The 21,015-nt window shown below is 40.0% G+C and overlaps 1 protein-coding gene across 5 annotated transcripts in view; it reads right to left on the bottom strand.

The window, feature by feature from the left end:
• Fbxl17 (F-box and leucine rich repeat protein 17) overlaps positions 1-21,015 on the bottom strand; it is a 466,425-nt gene that overhangs the window by 440,563 nt on the left and 4,847 nt on the right. For all 5 annotated transcript variants that reach the window (XM_052750239.1, XM_052750238.1, XM_052750237.1 and 2 more), the window contains exons 2-3: positions 13,012-13,134; positions 9,945-10,202 (exon numbers count right to left, since the gene is read on the bottom strand). In XM_052750239.1, the coding sequence (XP_052606199.1) occupies positions 9,945-10,202; positions 13,012-13,134 (381 nt within the window). The remainder of the gene's footprint in view (positions 1-9,944; positions 10,203-13,011; positions 13,135-21,015) is intronic.

The raw sequence follows: 21,015 nt of genomic DNA, 5'->3' as shown, positions 1-21,015 counted from the left end.
ACCGTGCTTGCTATAAAGAAACACCATGACCAAGGCACCTTGGGGAGGAAAGGGTTTATTTGGCTTACACTTCCATATCACTGGTCATCACCAAAGGAAGTCAGGACAAAACTCAAAGAGGGCAAGGAACTTGGAGGCAGGAGCTGATACAGAGGCCATAGAGGAGTGCTGCTTACTGGCTTGATCCTCATGGCTTACTCAGCTTGTTTTCTATAGAACTCAGGACCACCAGCCCAGGGGTGTACCCATCTACAGTGGGATAGACCCTCCCCACACTGGTCAGTAATTAAGAACATGTCTCACAGGATTATCTGCTTATGGCCCTATCATCTGGAGCGTATTCTCAAATGAGGTCCCCTCCTCTCTGATGACTATAGCGTGTGTCAAGTTGACATAATGCCAGCCAGCATAGCTCCTACATGAAGGTTTATCGAGACCGTCCAATAGAAAGATCTGGGAAACACTGTCAACTTTCCATAGACCCACCATAATGAGCAGAAGATTGAGCACATGAGAGATAAAGTCGACCACTCAGGAATCACTGTATCTATTAATGAAACAATTTCTGCTTTCTCATCTCCTGTATCCTAACAGTGTTTAAAAAGCCAAGCAAACTGAGGAGTCAGCACTTTTCCCTCCATCTGAGAAACAAGGACGCAGTGCAAACTGCTACAGACGGTCACATTTTACCAGAACCCGGACCTCCGGGCAGAAGCAGCAGGAAATAGGAAGGCCTGAGCTGAAATAAACAAACTGCTCGAGGCTCTGAACAGACGCCCTGAGAATGGGACCCACAGGAGGTGTGGCTCTAAGACCCTCGCACTGTACAAGCTTCACTGATAGAAGTTCCCGTCTTCACAGCTGTGTCAGAGAAATCACATCATGATTCTGACCGTGGGAGAGAGCATTCTGAAAAGTCTGGGTTGTTTTGTTCCATTGTATTCTGTGAGGACAAGGTCCCACCTTGTAACCCTGGCCTAGAGATCTCACAGAAAACCAAGTCCTGGGGTTAGAGCTGTGTGCCACATGCCCATCTACATTCTGTCAAGAGGGCTGGTCCTGGGGAGAAACGTTTTACCAGAGCCTCACATGCTGGAGTTTTGTCAGAGCCTAAGCCCTGCCCCTGGGAAGTCCTTTGCCTTGGGACATACCTAACTTCGGTGTCCTGTGCTCATCCTATCCCACCTAAGGCAGAAGCAAAAACAGATGCGCCAGGGGATTTTAACACTGCAGGTGCACACTCACCGAAAGTTAACAGCCCTCATCACAGGACTACAGAAGACTCTGCCTACCATACATAATCCTTCCCATACTCTAGACAGAAGTACCGTTTGTCAAACTATAATATCCACAAAGAGTATTAAAGGGTACAGGTAAATACAAAGACAGGTAAAAGAGAATTAAAAATCATTAGAACTAGAGTCTGACAGAGCTAGAATACTGAATTATTAGATCAGGACTGTTTTTAATTATGTCTAATATACTGAGGATTTTAATGGGAAATATAGGCAACATGAAAGAACAGATGAATGAGAGGTAGAAATTCTAAAAAGTAATCAAAGTTAGAATTAAAAATGTTCATTAGCCGACTGGACAGAGCTCAGTGGAATATGGCGGGGGCAGAGGGGAGGGGGGTTGATTGTATGAAAATAGTAACTTCCAAAACTGAAAGCAAACAGAAAAGACGGAAGAGGGGCAATGGAACAGCCAAGAGCCCACTGGCCACTACAGAAGCATAGCGTAACAGAAAAGGGACTATAGAATACCAGGAGAAGGAAGGAACAGTAGCATTTGAAGCAGTTGGGCCTAAGCTTCCCCAGATTAGACACCACATGCCAACCTACGAAGCTTAAATAATACCACAAGGGATTATCAAACTATAGAATATCAAAGGTGAAATAAAGCCGGGCGGTGGTGGCGCACGCCTTTAATCCCAGCACTCGGGAGGCAGAGGCAGGCGGATCTCTGTGAGTTCGAGGCCAGTCTGGGTTACAGAGTGAGTTCCAGGAAAGGCGCAAAGCTACACAGAGAAACCCTATCTCGAAAAAAAAAAAGAGAAAGAAATAAAAAACCCTGTAGGAAGGCAAATGATAAAGACATCCTCCCTCCGCAAAACCTCTCATAGCATGCAAGAGAACAGAGTGCAATGTTTAAAGTTGGATGACAAAAAAGCACCAATTACAAGGCACAGACAAGTCTGGAGGGATGGCTCAGAAGTTAAGTGCACTGGCTGCTCTTCCAGAGGTCCTGAGTTCAATTCTCAGCAACCACATGGTGGCTCACAACCATCTGTAATGAGGTCTGGTGCCTTCTTCTGACATGCAGAATACATCTGTAAGCATAATAAATCTTTAAAAAAAAACTCTATGCAAAAAAACTATAACAATTTTATTCATAATTGCCTAAGTGGGGTATAAACTAAGATATCCTACTGTAGTTGAATGGAGGAGAAATAAACTGAATGTCAAGATTATTAAGTGCTAAAGAGAAATGAGCTATAAAAAGACATAAACTTTAAACATGTATGACTAAGTGGAAAAAAAGTCAAATTGAAAAAGCTACACAATGTATAACTTCAGATGGAATAAAGACAGTCTAGAACAGTTAAAATTAGGAAGAAAATAAAAAGAAAAGTGGAGGCCAAGGGCAGGAGTATAATGTAGAATGAAGAGGATTCTTAGAGCAATAAGGCTTTTTAGAACAGTGAAAATGTTATTATAATCTTAAAATGTACATCATGTATCTAAGCTCAGAATATGTAAGAACAGTAAACGCTAATACCAACTCTGGATGCAGAACAATGATTGTTAGTGATGCCTTAGCACTTCGAATAAATAAACCAGTGAGGGACAATGAAGGACATCACACATGTACGGAAGCAGGATTCTCTGCATATTCCTCACAGTTTTGCTTTGAATATAAAACTGCTCCTTTTAAAAGTCTTTTTTAACTTCTATAGGGACCAAACCGATGGCTCGGGAAGGGTATCTGGAACGAGACCCAACCACCAGAGTCTGATCCCTGGGACCCACATAGTGGGCGGGAGCTGAAGGAAGCCACAAGTTGTTCTCTGACATCCACATGCATGCTGCTGTGCACACACATAAATAAGTTAACAAATAAATGTATTAAGATGTGCAGAGTACATTCACAAAACTTGGAAGCATATTAGATTTTCGATTAATTTTAAAAGGACTTGAGTGGACAAAAGGGCTTTAGTACGCAAAAGCTGTACATTGAGAATTTTAAGTTGAGATAAAAAGAAAGTACTTCAAAGTAATGATTCAGAAATATAAGAAGAAAAACAACACAATTAAAACTTAAAAAAAAGGCCGGGCGGTGGTGGCGCACGCCTTTAATCCCAGCACTCGGGAGGCAGAGCCACGCGGATCTCTGTGAGTTCGAGGCCAGCCTGGACTACCAAGTGAGTTCCAGGAAAGGCGCAAAGCTTCACAGAGAGACCCTGTCTCGAAAAACCAAAAAAAAAAAAAAAACTTGAAATAGCCATAATAACTTCAGACAGTACAAACTTCAGTTTAAGAAGTTAACCAGGAATAACATGGGAAACAAATAATGACAAAGGGGACAAAATACATCAAGATGCCATAATAATCAACGACAGAATATGCAACCAGTCATGTAATGTGAGAATGTGTGAAGCCAAAGCTAGCTACAGGAAAAACAAACGAATCCAATATGGTGGTTATGGATATTAATATCCTTCTGTCCCAAATGAGCAGATCTACCAGACAAGACAAGCCCAAAACAAATAAAAACAGTAAGGGTACGGCTGAACTGAATTCAACTATACCATCAATTGACTGGATAAGATGGATTACTATAGCCCATCTCATTCATTAAGATAAGAATACAGATTCTTGGAAAGTTCACAAGGATTATTCAGCAAGGCAGACTAACTTCTGGATCATAAAAGCCAGCTTAACAAAGCTAAAAAAAAAAATAGCAATTACACACTGTTGTGAGACCACAATTAAACTAAAAATTAGTAACAGAAATATCCCTGAACTTTCCAAATATTTACAAATTAAGCAATGTTTCTTTAAATAACTCATGGGGGAGGGGGGAAAGGAGGAAGGGAGGGAGGGAGGAGGGGGGAGGAAAGGAGGGAGGAGGGAGGGGGGGAGGGAGGAAAAAAGCCACACCTCAAGAATCACTTGGAAATATTCTCAACTAAATGAAAGTCCAACACATCAAATTTTACAGAACAGATCCAAAGCATTTGTTAAAGAGGAGATACATGGTTTGGATGCTACTGTAAAGAGTGTCTCGGTTCTGTTCAAGATTTTTAATCCTGGTACTCCACTAAAAATTTGGTTAATTTTTTTTAATGTTTTCTACACATAAAAGCATGTCACCTGCAAACAGAGGCAGCATTTCTTTTCATGTTAATGCATTTTTCCATGTTGAATCATGCTTGGATTCCTGGGATCAATCACACTTGCTTATAACAGGATCTATTTTATAAGTCCGCTGAATTCTGCTAAAACCTTGCTAAGGACTGTTACAAACTCATTAGACAGCTCTTCAGTTGTTTTTGTGACCACTGACTGGTTAAATGGCTGGTTAGTTACATGTACGAATAAGCTCCCTCGAACTTTCTGGAACAATCAAAAAAGGTTAGTGTTAATTCTCCTTTAAATGTTAAAGCTGATTCTCCAACAATTCCATCTCATGACTTATTTTAAGTCTGCAGACTTTCTAATTCTTGAATCAGTTTGTAGTTTTATTCCTAGGCATTTTTCCATTTCTGGCTAATTTGACTCTTTTTTTCCATGTATTGTGTTTTATGCAATTCAATAGCAATGTCCACTTTTACTTAGGATTTAGTAATCTGAGTCTCTTCCTTGCCCCCTCCCCCACCCTTACTCAACCAATTTCAAGTCTGTCAAGTTGATGGCTTATAGAAAAGAATTTGTTTGGGTTTTGCTTTTCTATAGTCTCCTGTTCTTGGTTTTATGACTGATTATTACTATTTTCTTCCCTCTGCTCGCCTTGGGCTAAGCTTGCTCTTCACTCACAAATGCCTTCGGATATACACAGAGGTTAATGATCTGAGGTCTACCGATGTTTGTTGTAAGCTCTGAAACTGTAAATCACCCTCTTGGTAGAGCACATGTTGAATCTCAGACATTCTTCTGTACAGTACTTTACTTTCACTCATTCCACAGTACTTTCTAAATTCCTTTGTGATTTCTCCTATGAGCCACTGGGTATGAATATAATGTTCAATTTCCAAATATTTGACCATTTTACAACTTTCCTGTTAGGTTTCCAGTTCATTCCATCATGGTCCCAGAAACTACTTTGTATAATTCAGTATTTTTAAGTTTGTTAAAAGACAGTCTATTTATGAGAAAATTCCATGTGTACATAAAGATATGCATTCTTCCATTTTCTTATTATTTATATACAATTTTGTTTTCCTTTAGTTCTTTGTGATTTTCTTCAGCTTTTTTGTGTATACTTTAAAAAAACAAAACTGATTTTAAAAGTTAACCTCAGGAGTCCGTTGCTTAGGTTTCCTCAAGGATGGAGTCTGTCCATTTTTTAAGATCTTTCAGTGTACCATATTTTTTATTCTTGCATGTCTCGTGACTTTAGTCCAAAATTAGGTATTAGAAGGGCTAGAAAGATGGCTCAGTGGTTAAGATCAGTTGCTACTGCTGTAGAGAACTTGGGTTCAGATATGAGCATCCACGGCAAACAGCTCACAGGCACCAGTAAATCCAGTTCTGGGATCCGACGCCCTCTTCTGGTCTCCACAGTGATGCATGTATACCCACTCAGGCACACACATACACACGTGAAATAACAATAAGCAAATATGAGGTAGAATAACACAATATGGTGACTTGGGAAGGTAGACTCTCCTTCAGTCCCTGGGATCTACTGCTTTGGCAACCAGGATTTCAAAAGAGGATTCCAGAAATAACACGTTTAAAAGAAAAACCACCACCCCTCCCTCCCTCTCCCTCTCTCTCTCTCTCTCTCTCTCTCTATCTCTCTCTCTCTCTCTCTCTCTCTCTCACACACACACACACACACACACCTTTGTCTGTCTCTCTGTCACACACACACACACACACACACACACAGAGTAACCTGCAAGTAAGGTAGATCTGCACTATCCCCTCTGGACCAGACCTGCACCCCACACACTGGGAATGCATTGCTATCTTTATGACTGTTGCCAGTCAAGGAAGAGACTGGGACACAAATGGGTTTTGGGGGTTCTTGGTTTGTTTTTTTAAGCCACAATGCCATATTCCTTCTACTCTTAGTTGGCCTTTTCGTGTTTTTGTTTTTGAGGTGTTGGTTTTGTTTCTGATGTAGTTCTGGCTGACTTGGAGCTCACTCTGTAGACTAGGCTAGCATGTGTTGTTTCTTGACCATGTATGTCCCCATACTGCTGTTTCCAGTGGGGACCTGGATCATCGGCCATCTCTGGCAGCTTTCAGACATTTCCACAGAGCTTTAGAGCTGACTGCTCAAAGATTTTGCTCATGGATTGGATTTGTTTTTTATTGTTTCTGTTTGTTTGTTTGTCTGTTTGGGCAGCGCTGGAGACTGAAACCAGGGCCTTGCGTAGCCTAAGCATTCTGCTGGGCTGTGTCTCTAGCCTAAATATTTATTTTTTGAAAACTAAAAAATTCATAGCATAACCAGATTGAAAGTTTGATGATTTAATTTGCAAGTACTACTTTAGTATGGAGAAAATCTACACTGGCTTATTTTCAGAAATATCTGAGTTCTATGACTCAAACTAGATTGTGACTGTCACATAAGATAGCAACAACGGATACAATTTCTTAAACTTATTTAATGAGTTGACTATTAACAATCACTTCCTTAAAAACAAATTCTACTTTAATCCCAGCACTCGGGAGGCAGAGGCAGGCGGATCTCTGCGAGTTCGAGGCCAGCCTGGGCTACAGAGTGAGTTCCAGGAAAGGCACAAAGCTACACAGAGAAAGCCGGTCTTAAAAAAAAAAACAAAACAAAACAAAATTCTATATGACAAAATATTAAGAAAACTAAAATAGCCTATTACTCTTAAATTGTTCTTTCCCCCCAGATTCATGAGTACAGTCTTACAAGTATGACAGAGATAGAATATATTGGTAAAATTTTTTCACTGATAAGATTATATGGCATGATTTCTATGGAGATACAAATATCAACATTCTTTTGATAATATTTTATAAAGAAGATAATGTTTGGTCAAAACAGCCCAACTTGTGTTGGCAAGATAACTCAGCAGGTAAAGGCGCTTGCCGCCAGCCTGATGGCCTGAGTTCAATCTCTGGGACCCACATGAGAGAAGGCTAGAGCTGACTCCTGCAAGGTATCCTCTTTCCTCCACTTGTACACCATGACATGTGTGCATGCACAAGCACGCGCACACACACACACACACACACACACACACACACACACACACGCACACGCACACGCACGCGCACACAAAATGAAGGAAGAAAACTTTTTTCTAAACAGCCGAACTTTTAAGTAATCACTATAGTCTGAAAAACATTATCAAGCAGAATTCAATACTTTAAATATCATAGTCTTGATCTATTAGAGCTTTAAATGAAAATGCTTTAAGTAATTACTTGTAAAAAAAAATAATAACTCAAAAAGCATATACATTCCATGTTTGCTAAAACCAGTCAAAATTGTAGCACTTAGGAAGAAAAGACAGTTCAAAGACATTATCAATAAAAAGCATGTATACATTTCTGAACCACTTGTCAGTTTATTGTCAGAAATGGGGGGGAGATGAATCAACAGAATCAATTAACTGCTAAATTACCGAGTTCAAAGAAAAATAATCATCACAGAAAACTGTTAATCATGAACAGCTCATTATAAAAGTATTGGTTTACTAAAACCATAATACACTTCACAGCACAATTATCAAATATCAGTAGGTTATAAAATTAATTCATTAGGTGGGTCAAGGGCAGCATTTATTTAACACAGTAATATAGAATAAAACAGGAAACAAATGTACACTGCACACCAAATCTTAATTGTTTATGTATACATAAAATCCATTCTCTTTCTATATACCAGTAACACCACTCTGTCAGTCAGAGCAATCGAATAAACAGCCCAACTCTTGCTACACCTTGCTACAGCACAGTTAAGATTGGGAAAACAGGGGCTGGAGAGATGGCTCAGTGGTTAAGAGCACTGGCTGCTCTTCCAGAAGACCTGGGTTCAATTCCCAGCACCACAGGGCAGCTCACAGCTGTCTGTAACTGCAGGTGCAGGGGATTCGACACCCTTACACAGATATACATGCAGGCAAAACACCAATGCACATAAAATTTAGGGGCTGGAGAGATGGCTCAGAGGTTAAAAGCACTGACTGCTCTTCCAGAGGTCGTGAGTTCAACTCCCAGCAACCATATGATGGCTCACAACCATCTGTAATGATATCTGGTGCCCTCTTCTTCTGGCCTGCAGGCATACATGCAGACAGAACACTATGTACAAAATAAATAAATAAATCTATTTTTTTTTTAATGGGAAAATGGTACTCTATACTACAATGAGAATACTATGTGATTACTGAAGAACAAATATGGAGGAAATATTCAGACAGCTTTCCTATTTCAATCAGAATACTGCATTGCATGACGCTTCTTCATAATTCAAAAACCATAAAAATCTAAAACAAATATTAAAATAAGTTAAAAAACTCATAAAATGACTCACATAATGGAGTAGAATTACATAATCAGTTTCAGAGTTGTAAAGTTTGTAATATTTGATTGTCACAACATATTCTGTCCCTTAAAAAACTTGCTAATTTCCCTCTGCTTCAACCACAACTATGATTTTATTCTTTTTCACAAGAATTACTCAGAGCATCCCCAGCAGACTGCAAATGTGATGCCTATTATGTTACATGACACTTAAATATGTAAAGATAATCCAGCTATTAATACATTGACTTTTAAAAAATGTTTCGCTGTGAAATATGAAATGCTGAAAAAAATCCTGTAAGAAATAAATCATGCTACATCCAAAAAAAAGTATATTTCTCCAGAAAAGATTAATATAATTGATTTTAAGAATGCTGTGAAATGCTTCACCTGTCCAGAGTAGAAACGAATCAGAAAATATTAAAATAAGGAAAGGTATTGCTTCACAGCATGCCTGGGCAGAGACAGAGGCTCTCCTGTAAGCTGGCGACGTCCTTGATAAACAGTGAGTGGTCACACTCAGTAGACTCTATTCAAGACAGTCTTCCAAAGTTCTCCTCACACTCAACTTCCAAAACATTCACATATAATACTTCAACTTAAGGAGTTTCCTTCATGAATGAGTAAGCCATTCTGTCAGGAAATGTTAACTGCTATTCCAAAAGGAAGAGTGTAAGAAGGAAGTGTAATACTGAGCTGATTTAATTCCAATTATTAAGCCAAATATATGTAGTTACCATTTTTGTCTTATTTTATACTCTTCAATTTGAACTTCCATTTATGGTACACTGGTATTTTAAACAATGTTTAAAATATGCCATCTGATAACATAAAATGGAAATTAAAAGTTAACTTTTAAAAACTTATTCAGACCCAAACTGAATACTGTAACTTAAAGCAAAATCTGGTATAGACCAACTTAAAAATAAATTTTAACAAAAAATTAATATTTTTTTAAATTTAAAAATTAAATTTTAAAAAGGAGCTAATAAAATGGCTGGTCACAGACATCAGGCACCAGGTGTAGAACACAACAAAATTAACACATCTGACTGGCTCCTCCTGCCTAAGCCAACAGTCAGCACTACACAGAAAAGATGGCTCACTCTATCTCTAGTCACCATTTGTCATGCAACAACCTCTCAAACTGTTGCTGCCAGAGCTGTTTAACTGGTGCGTGAGCGCGCTCAGCAGAGGCCATGCATTTACCTGCTTGAGTCCTTCATCCGTGAGTTTGTCCTGGTTGCCTACATGGACTTTCTGCAGGAAAGGACAGTGAGAGGCGACCGCAATAATAGAGGTATCAGAAAGCTGTTTACACCTGTAGGCCGTGTACCTAAGAAGTCCAGGACACTTAAATGCTAGAACACACACGCCAGTGTCAGACATACTGCGGCAATCAGAAATGTTGATTTCAATTATATTCTGACTTCTGGACGCAATTTTCTCCAATAATTCATCAGTAACCTATGAGAGAAAAAGATACAATAAAATTAAACTTTGCTGAAAGTGGAAAACTACTTTGTATAATTTATACCAATCAGTAATAATTATATTATAGCACGAAAAACACAATTAAAAGAAAAACTTTCTTTTAAAGTTTATCAAGCATTGTGGTATAATAATATATCTATATACTTTTTCTTTGTTCCCAGTTTTTGGTACAATTTCCTAAAACCCTTGGGACTGTTTGAGTGTCGGGGTCACTTGCTCTTCCTGAACATAGTAAAGAGGTGACTGAGAATGGAGCTCCTTGGCAGCTTCCAGGCGAAGAGTGGTGACCATAAAGACTACCAGGTTCAGTAAAGACATAGTTCAGTGGAGAATGCTCAGCTGGCATGAAAGAAGCCCTGGGTTCAAATTCCAGTGAGAAAAACAAACACTAAACAGGTGACCAGAGAGCAGATCTGTCATCCCTCTAACCCCGAGGAGGGAAAGAAAAGGTTTGCCGGAGATTAGTTCGCAAGAACTGTCAGCATAAAGTTAATAATCAACACTGAAGTGCTAAAGACCAAATATCCCTATGGTGACTTACAACCTTTCCGACTGTATCCTTAATTATAAATTAGAAAATGTAAGTAGACTCTTTTCCTGAGCTTACTGGACAGCTGCAGCTACTTACCAAGGCCGAGGTGATAGCTGGGGCACCTCAGCTTGTAGCTGTTTACTGTAGAAAGACTGACTCCTAGGGTCTGCAGGCAGCATGTGAGGGGAGGCAGGGTTACAGGACCTTAACCTAAGAGGTCTACACTAGCTCCTGGGCACAAAAGCTCTATAGACACTGGCTGTGAGTGTGCAATGATCTCCATGGTTTTGGTTCTAGAAGTAGTAATAGAACACAAGGAGAATATGCATGTTACTTTTCATCAAAACCCTAAAAATCAATCATTTGGGGGGCTCATTTTAATTAAACCTTCAAGCTCACCAAAATATACAAACAAATCTACACTGAGATTTAAAAGGTTTTACAACTAAACAATTATTACATATAAATCGGTATGATACACATACTGGTTTCTGGTTTAGTTTGGTGTGTTTTAGGGGGTTGTTTTGTTTTGGTGTAAGAACCATAGGTCCGTGCACATAGTAGGCAAGCACTCTACCACTGAGCTACATTCCCAGCCCCATGAACTGAATGTCTACACTTGATATCAGATGGTAGCACAGTATATAAACTGCAAGTTTACTGCTACCAGAATACTACCTCAGGGTAATAAACAGGTGAGAAAATGCATCACTGTGTAGAAAAACATCAAAGGCTATAGAGCTTTGTCAAAAAATCGTTACTCATAACATTCAATACTAAATACAAGTAAACATAATTCATCTGGCAAAAAAACTCACATGGCCATCTGAATTTAAAGTAATAATAAAATGCCAACCATGCATGTTCCCAGCCCAATCACCACATTTAAAGAGAAATCAGAGTTAATGTTATTCAAGTTCTTTCGATTAAAAATAAGGGAAAGAGAAAATGCAGATAAAGCTTAAAATGCCGAAAGAGTAGACTAAATGCTGAGTGCGCTGGGAGGGAGAGCTCTGTGTGTGTCTGCTGAAAGCAGTTTGGAAGGGCTCAGTGTGAGCCTGGAGGGAAGAGCAGTCAGGAGGAGGCCAAGGGCCACCTCCTACTGGCCTGAGCATTCCTGCTGTACATATAGTTCAGAACCCAAGCAAGTAACCAACTAGCTCTGTAGTCATCTGAGCCTCTTATCAATGAGAAGCAAGACAGAAAGGCTTATTATGAAAGCTCTGGAACTTGCTTAATCTGCTTAGAAAGTGTGGTTCATAAACAAACTACCAGTGGTGTATCAGCACTTGCTTGGACCAACTCACAAAAGCCTACTACACACATCCTCGTAATCTGCACTTGACAGCAGGCAGGAGCAGCCTGAAATAAGGCATGGTGGGGTTATCCATACCCTAATAATCAGCAAATGTTACAGATCGGCTTCTTTTTTAAGAAAACCTCTGTCATCAGCTACTTCCCAGTGCACCAATGGTAAATATCATGAGAGATTTAGAGCAGTTTAGGATTCCAGTAAGATCATATCTTTATTGGATGTTTTCATACATTTCTAATGCCAAATACCAACTACCATTTAAAGAATGAACCCAAGAACTCTAATAAACTGTCTGCAATCAGCACTATAAATTCCATCTGTTTTTTTAATCTAGGCCATCATGTAAGTATACTGAGCAACTGAACAATTGGGAAATTGGAAAACTGCCAGAAGTTGTTTGTTTTTTTTCAAAGAGTTATTTTAGTCCAATTTACTTCCATTTCTTTATCCATAAAACATGAAATAACAGTATCTCCCACTGAAGTTGAGGAGAGAGGGATGAATTCTTATGTCCAAAGCTGTGGACCAGCACATGGCAGACGACGGGTAGATGCCTGTGTGCCAACACTCTCTACCATTACACTATTCGGATGTGATCTCCCTAAATGAAAAGGTTCACAGCTTTAAAATGATCATGATAAAGGGAGATGCAAGAGATTACAAGAGAGAGAAGACTCCCAGCTACCAGTCTGCATTAGAAACTATCTTTTCTTTCCACCACAGAATGTAGCTTTCACTTGACCTTATATACACACCCAATGTGTGTGTGTGTGTGTGTGTGTGTGTGTGTGTGTGTGTGTAGCATTAAATTTTTTAGAACATTTTTTAAAAAAGAAAGCATACCATTGTAAATTGCAGTCACTTGAAAAGAGAATAAAGATGTTTATTCAACTGAGTAGGGCAAACAAGGCTCTTAACAGAATTCAACTCCATACCTGCTGACGACTGCTAAGATCCAGTTGCTTCCAGAACTGGAAATCCAAGCACAGGTCACGCCAGTACTTGCAGACCAATGATGCAGAAAGGCAACGTTCATCCAGGGACAAATTGGAAAATATCTGTGAATTACAAAAGGAACCATGCATGTGCTAAATGTTTTCCAAGGAATAGCAACAGGACAAATTTATGGGCTTAAGGCCAATATGAATGAATACTGAATACAAGTGGACACCACCAAAGTCAGTCAGAGACTGTCCTGCAGAGCAAGAAGTGCAATGACACAGGGACAAGAACAGGAACTGGCACTATCTGTCAGAAAGGAGGGGAAGGGAAGAACACAGAATGATACTAAAGTCTGGATCTTTCCGTTTCCTTAGAGTAAAACATATTACAAGGATAAATCAACAACAAAGGGGGAAAAATGCCTAAGCTTATAGAACAGGAAAGACTAGGGAGAGTCCTCTCAAGTTTGTGCCTGACCTTGGGAGCATAGGAACGTTTGGACACGACTTAAGAAAACACAGAAGTAAATCATAACGAATGAACTGTACCTCGTGGTTCCTCCTAGACACTCCCAACGCCTGTCTAATGCTGAGAGATACAGCTAATGCTGAACATCCCACAAAATACCTGCTTGAGACTTCAAACTTCAAGGTCATGAAAAAAACAAGGAAAGACTGAGAAATTATTATAGTCCAGAAAAGTTCAAGCAGAAACAACTACAAGTGTAAATCCTGAACTGGATTCTGGACAGAAAACAGAGAAGATTTGCAAAGAAACTGATCAGATCAAAATAGAGATTCATTTGCAATTACTAGCAATACACCAATGCTGGTACCACAGTCTTGGCAAATGTACTTCAGGAATCAATCAATGCAGTCAAGGGAGACAGACTGGGTGCAGAGTGGAGGGGGACCTCTGTACTATCTTCGTACTTTTTCTATAAATCTAAAATCATTCCATATAACACACATTGTACAACTTAAATATTGTAATAAAACTACAACTATTCCAAATTGCAAACTTACTTTAAAAGACCTTAACGTTATATCGGGCAACGACTGCTGGAGCCAGGGTTAGGGTCCAGGCAGATCTTTGAAGACGTGGAGACCCGTCAACAAATAAGGGTATAGAGGTACACCAAGATACTGAGCTGAACCGGGCGGTGGTGGCACACACCTTTAATCCCAGCACTCGGGAGGCAGAGCCGGGCGGATCTCTATGAGTTCGAGGCCAGCCTGGGCTACCAAGTGAGTTCCAGGAAAGGCGCAAAGCTACACAGAGAAACCCTGTCTTTAAAAACCAAAAAAAAAAAAAAAAGATACTGAGCTGAACCAATTATGAGAAACACTTCTGAGACAATCGATAAAAATGGACAGCCCAACAGATGCTAGACATATAAAGGAAATTAGTTTTTACTTTTTATATTATGAGTATATTGATATTTTCATTGTCTTTTTTATTCTGGTACTTATGAGAAACCTAAAATATGCTTTTATATTCACTGAAACTTTTTTGAAAAGTTGAAAAGTTAAAACGAGCAAAGCATAATATTGTTGACGGCTGAGTGAACACTATCTAAAGGGTTTGTCTCACTGTTCTCTACTTTGGCTCATATGTAAAAATTTTCACAGAAGTGGATGTTGTTGAACAAACTTTTAACACACGTCCCTTATCTTTAGGCTTGAATCATTTATCATGGATATAGCCTTGGGCAAGCTACCTAACTTCTTTGTACCTCATTCTTAAAATGGGAATAATAGAACATTTATCTAGTAGGCTAATTGTGAGAATTAGAAAGCACGGGCAGTTGACACACTGCTGTCTGAAACAGAGAAAGAAGTTTATATACCATTTCTGCCATAGCTCTGTCTCAATAACTTACCTCTGTGCAACCAAGAGTTGTAGTCTCCAAGTCTACATCTAAACCTTGAGCCTGGGGGAAATCACTACTGTAGCTGTCACAAGCATTGCGTGTTCTACAAAGGGTGTAATGGAAAGCACAAATATATGCATAAGAAGCATCTGATGAATGTGGCTCCAATACTAACAAAGTGGAGTAAGCTAGGCTCTTGCCTGCACTACTTAAAAGTAAAAACCTACTGACAAACTGAATTCCTTCTAATCTGCTTTATCATATCCCATAATGTTTTCTGTCCTGATTTTCATTTCCCTCAAATTAAAGTATTTCCAGTATTCCTGTGATGTCTTCCTTGATAAAGTCAGAGGCACGAGATTGTTAGCAAAACCTGTTGATAGCATAGTAAGAGTAATTTCCTCAAGACTAAAAGTTAATAATGAGCAGAGTGCAGAGGGAAGCAGAACTGTGAAGAACGACCAGAAACTGGGACGAGTTTCTGGCTTATTTTGTTGGTCTCTGCCGGCACTTTCTATTCTCCTGCATGGAAACGAGAGCGGCTCCTGTGCAGACCTGCACGAAAACACAACACTGAAAAGGCCATCCTCTCTCCAGGCAGAGGACCCAGAAAATGTGCCTCTGCCAGAAAATGCTCGCTCTTCTTTCTCTCTTCTCCTTTATCCCTACTGCTCAGTCTCACATGCTGCCTCTGTGGTGGAGCTGCCACATGACAGCTATGCAGAATCCTAAAACTCTAAAAGAAACATGTTTCTAACCAAAGAACCAGAGGGGAGAACTCTGACCTAAAGAGTCCTGTGGAGCCACTGCTTAAAACAAAACTCATCATGAACACAATCTCAGCCACACAAAACTACGTCTCTGGCAGAAACTCCATCTCCAATCCACAAAAGTAAGCTTCACAGGCACAGAGCCCTGCACACACATTTTCCAAGGCTGCGTGCCAATACCATTTTATAAAACCTGGCAGCAGATTTGCCTTGCCCCAGGCAGTGTTCATGAAACCCACGTTAAAACACACATGCACTTAAAGCTATAAATTCCTTCTAATCTACTTTAGCTGTATCCCATAATGTTTTCTGCACTGGTTTTCATTTCCTTCAATTCCCAATATTTCCAATATTCCTGTGATGTCTTCCTTGATGAACGGTTATTCAGACACACGAGACTGTTAGCAAAAATATGTCAGAAAAGCTCAATCCAAAAGTCTATTCCCTCACAAAAACTGACAAAACTGTCAGCATCAATTCTATTAAAATTTTATAAACTAGAAAGTGGTTCATTTTAACCAAGAAATGGAGGCAGCCAAGTTTCAGCATGAAGGCATCTCTGTCAAATGACTACTAAATGACTACCTAAGCAGAGGCCTTCAGGGGCTATGCACAACACAAAGCAGTGATCTCAAGAACTAGTTTGGAAGAGTCCACAACAGGCCAGGCGCACGCCTTTAATCCCAGCACTCGGGAGGCAGAGCCAGGTGGATCTCTGTGAGTTCAGGGCCAGCCTGGTCTACAGAGCAACATCCAGGACAGGCCCCAAAGCTACACAGAAAAACCCTGTCTGGAAAAAAACATACAAAAACAAACAAAAAAATTGGCAGGCACAAGCAGCAACAATGTATCCTAAAAGGGGAAAAACCTAATTCTCAGAACTGCCACACTGCAATATTCACACTGCCAACTTTAAATGTAACTAACACACAGTCAAATATAAGCTATGTGAAAAAATTCGTGTGTATAAATGAGACACAGACAGGAAGACCCATCAACAAGAAAAGTCATGGGAAACTGCGCATGAAGAAGCTGAAGACACATCAATAATCAAGGTCTATTTACCCCAAGAGCTAGAAAAACCATGAACAAAGAGCTTGGGATGGGCCTCGGTGGTAAAACACAACACACGCCTAGCATATGTGCAGCCCAGCGTTCAAGACTCAGCACAGTAAAAAGAGAAAAAAAACGAAAGTTAATGAACCCAGAGATGTCTCATCAGCGAATATTAATAAAAAGTAGAAATTACAGAAACAGGAGGAAATCTGGAACTGAATTACACCATAACTGACAGGAACATTCATCAGGAAGACAGGTGAGAGCAAAGAGCTTCAGGCAAAGGAGCCCTGCACTGGCACTTCTTCTCGGGGACTCACTAGCTCAAAATTCACTCGGGATGAAATTCAAAATCGTTACAAACCAAACTGCCTTCAAAGAGGCCAGAAAGAGCCGGGCGGTGGTGGCGCAAGCCTTTAATCCCAGCACTTGGGAGGCAGAGGCAGGCGGATCTCTATGAGTTCGAGGCCAGCCTGGACTACCAAATGAGTTCCAGGAAAGGCGCAAACCTACACAGAGAAACCCTGTCTCGAAAAACCAAAAAAAAAAAACCAAAAAACAAAAGAGGCCAGAAAGAAAAATGTAACCATTTAGAGCCTACTGTTGGCTTTGCAGGGTCTGTGACATGTTACCTGTTGATAACAAAGGACTTTTGAGTCAGAGTAACTAAATGACTTCAGAGATACTAGGCTGAAAAGTTAATTTAAAAAACCCATCTTAAATTCTTCTATAAATCAAATAACAGAAGACTTCCTAACTCATTCTATGAGGCCAGCATTATTATACCAAAGACAAATGAAAAACAATAATTTTTCTCTGGAAAAATTTAACGACTAAAATGTATAGACTAAAGTGAATATAGGTGAAAAAAAAATCTTTTCAAAAAGTAACGAACTGTGGGGCTGGAGAGGTGGTTCAACAGTTAAGAGCTGGTGCTCTCCCAAGGGAGCTGGGTTTAATTCCTAACACCTCCATGGCAGTTCACAACCATCTATATATAACTCCAGTCCCAGGAACTGTGAGCGCTCCAGACATGCATGTGATACAGACATGCATATGATACAGACATGCATGCAGACAAAACACCCATACACAGAAAATAAATAAATAAAAGCTGATTTTAAAAAATTAAATCCAGCAACATAGTAAAAAGATCATACAGACCATGGGCAAGTGAGATTTATTCTAAGAAAGTAAGGATGGGCCAACATGGAAAAAAAAGATCCATATAACATGCCAGACCAATAAGATCAAAGTTTAAAAGAAAATAATTGTCCCAACTGATGCAAGAAAAGACTTAGCAACATAACACCACTTCTTGATTAAGAGAGTCTACAATCTAGAAATAAGAGTGCTTTTTCAACTTGAAAAATGAGCTGTACATCACCGCACCCCACCCATAAAGCAATGTAACACCTGAGCTGAAGATTGCTCCCAGAGACCAGGAACAAGACAAGGATGGACATTACCACGTCTATGAAACATTTCACGGGAGCTTCCGGCCGGACCAAACGAAGCAAGGAAAAGAACTAAAACTATCTGTTCTGCAAGGGAATAAAACATTCAGGGGCTGGAGAGAAGGAGCAGCCCTTGCTGCTCCTCCAGAGGACCAGGGTTCAGTTTCCAGCTCTGGTGGACCCAAGACCCTTTTCTGACCTCCACAGGCACCTGCACACACATGGCACAAACGGAGAGACACACAAATAAAACAAAAGTTAAAAAAAAGTTATTGAATCCAGATGCCATGATGTTAAATACAATAAATCCAAGAAAAACTAAAAGTAAAATCTGGGCTAATAACCACGTATTTTTAATATTAGTATTCTAAAGATAAATTAAACAATTTCTATTTACAACAGCATCAAAAAGAGTAAGTTTTCATAACTTCTCTGTCATTACTGAGATTTTCTACCACTTAAATCAATGTGCCAATATTCTCCTCTAATGATCTGAACATTTCCTTTCGTTCTTTTATTTGCATTGTTCTGTTGGATCCATTGTTGATAAGGGTCCTTTTGAGGTCTTTGCAGGGTCTATTTGGAGCCACTGAGAGTCAGTTGCTCCTACCTGCTTTCTTTCCCTCAGTCTGACTCTCATTCTTTATACTCTCTACAGATCTCAAAACTGTTCAAAACTAAGTATTTCAGGTAATACGGTAAAAGTAATAGAAGCAGACTTTTGGGGCCTTTTCATTTTCAACCTGCCTGCTCCTTACGGAATCTCTGTTCTCTACAGTGCAGGAGTCTGGGCCACTGTTGTCCTGGTGTCCTTTACTTGGCTTCTGGGAAATCCCTGTGTCTGGACAGCTGTTTCAGTATCTTGGAAAGTTTATTCACAGCTCTCTAGCCTGTCCCTACACCTGTGTATGTGCTAGAAATGGATGTTCAAGGCTCAGCCAAGGTTGTCTTTTGTTTCGTATTTGAGACAGGATCCTGATCTTGTCGGTTTCCAATCTGTAATCATTTGGCCTCTGCCCCCTAAGTGCTAGAATTCCTGGAATAATTAGCTTAGCCAATTCCTCAGTCTACCTTGACCATTCCTTCCTGCCAGCCCCTTCTACAGGCACAGTCTTAAAAGAAGTCAGGGCATGTGGAAAAGCTTATGCCTGATGGTTCTCTCACTTCCACGCTCTACCTGATCCATTTCTGGCCCTTTCCCACTCCTGCAAATGGCACTCCATTTTCAAGCCAGCGTGATGTGAGCTTCCCTGGGTTTGCATTTTGTTTTTTCCTACCAAATCCTCTGCCTTTAATTGGTAAATGGTTTCTGCTTACTGTTCCAAAATACTTCAGACCTCTGGGGAGCTCACAGCAGGAGCACTATCCTAGTCTTTTTGACTCTTACCCGAGTTTCCTAAAAACAAATTCCTCCCAGGATTTGTCTTGTATTTCATTTGAAAGCCAAATAGTTGGGACAATTTGGTTCTTCTCTGGAAAGGATGTACTAAACTTGTCCTGTCCCTCTAGTAACTACAAGTATATGGATATTTTATGCTTATCCCCCTAACTTTACAGATGAGAAAATAAAGATTCAAGGAAACTGAGTCATTTTTGCAACTTTTTAAAGGGTTGGATGTTTTGTTTTACATTTCATTTATTTGTGTGGGGGGTGGATACCCACAAGAATGTACGTATGCTCACACACACAAGGTATGTGTGTGCACATACTTAAGATGTATGTGTGCACAAGTGTGTGTGTGTGTGTGTGTGTGTGTGTGTGTGTGACATGGGAGGAAGTCAGAGGACAACCTGCAGGAGTCCTTTTTTCCTTCTACCACGTGGGTCGCAAAAACTGAGCTCAGGTCATGACCAGCCTTCACCGGCCGAAACTCTCTCTCAATGGCCCTAACTCCACAGTTTTAAAGGACTGACCTGCTGTTCCCATGCTCACGGTCTGGTACTTCTCCACTTTTCTCTCTTGTAAAAGTAAATGGCACTTTTGATCCCCACAGCGCTGACTAATCCATGTGGATCTAGGTTAGTTTTTTGCTTATCAATGTGAAAAGGAATGTAACAGGTAGGTGATTCAAAGAGAGGATGCCTGGGAAGGTTGGGCAGTTTCTTTAGATTCCATTATGCTAATGCACGGTGCTTCTTAATCACCCTTTCTCTCCCATCTTTACACAACCTGAAACTCAAGGCTCAACAAAGACTCCAGGTAACCCCTCTGGCTGCTTTCACTACAAAACACAACTGACAGAATTCCTAAGTAAGCTGCACTTTTTGGTAGGCTAACGACTTAAGACCACTTTGCACACTTCAGAAAGCAAATATGGTAAATGTGGCTGCCTAAAGCCTTCCAGGCCTGCTACCAAAGCAAAAGTCTCCCATGAAATGTCCTTCACCACTAAAGCAGCTGTCTGTAGTAACTCCCAAACTAAAGGCTTCCTGTCTACTGCCATGAGAGTGAAAGGGCCAGAGAGAAGGTCTTCTAATGGTGATGAGAGACAAGTTCTCCTACTTCCATTGTGAAAGAAACAAGCTTGCTAACAACGGAGAGAAAGGCAGCAATTGAAACCTAAAGCAAACTCCCTCTCTCTTATTGAATGTGTATTTCAAAGTAGCCATGCATGCAAACAGAAAATATGTCAGGAAAATTGTTGAACAGTGGTTACGTCATATAAAGATTAAACTGTGACTTCAGTATGTAGAATGGCTTAAAGTTGTAAAGGCAACAAGCAGCTAGTTTGACTCAAAAAAATCCAGTAATCAAAGCCCTAACATAACAAGCTTAAGTCCTTAACAAAAATGCTACTCCCAGAGTCCTTCGAAGAGCCAGCCTCTGCTCCTCACACTTCT

This window comes from Peromyscus californicus, unplaced genomic scaffold, assembly GCF_007827085.1.
Source record: "Peromyscus californicus insignis strain IS unplaced genomic scaffold, ASM782708v3 Scaffold_21__1_contigs__length_65335640, whole genome shotgun sequence".
NCBI lineage: Eukaryota > Metazoa > Chordata > Mammalia > Rodentia > Cricetidae > Peromyscus > Peromyscus californicus.
This window is presented reverse-complemented; position numbering and strand designations above follow the sequence as displayed.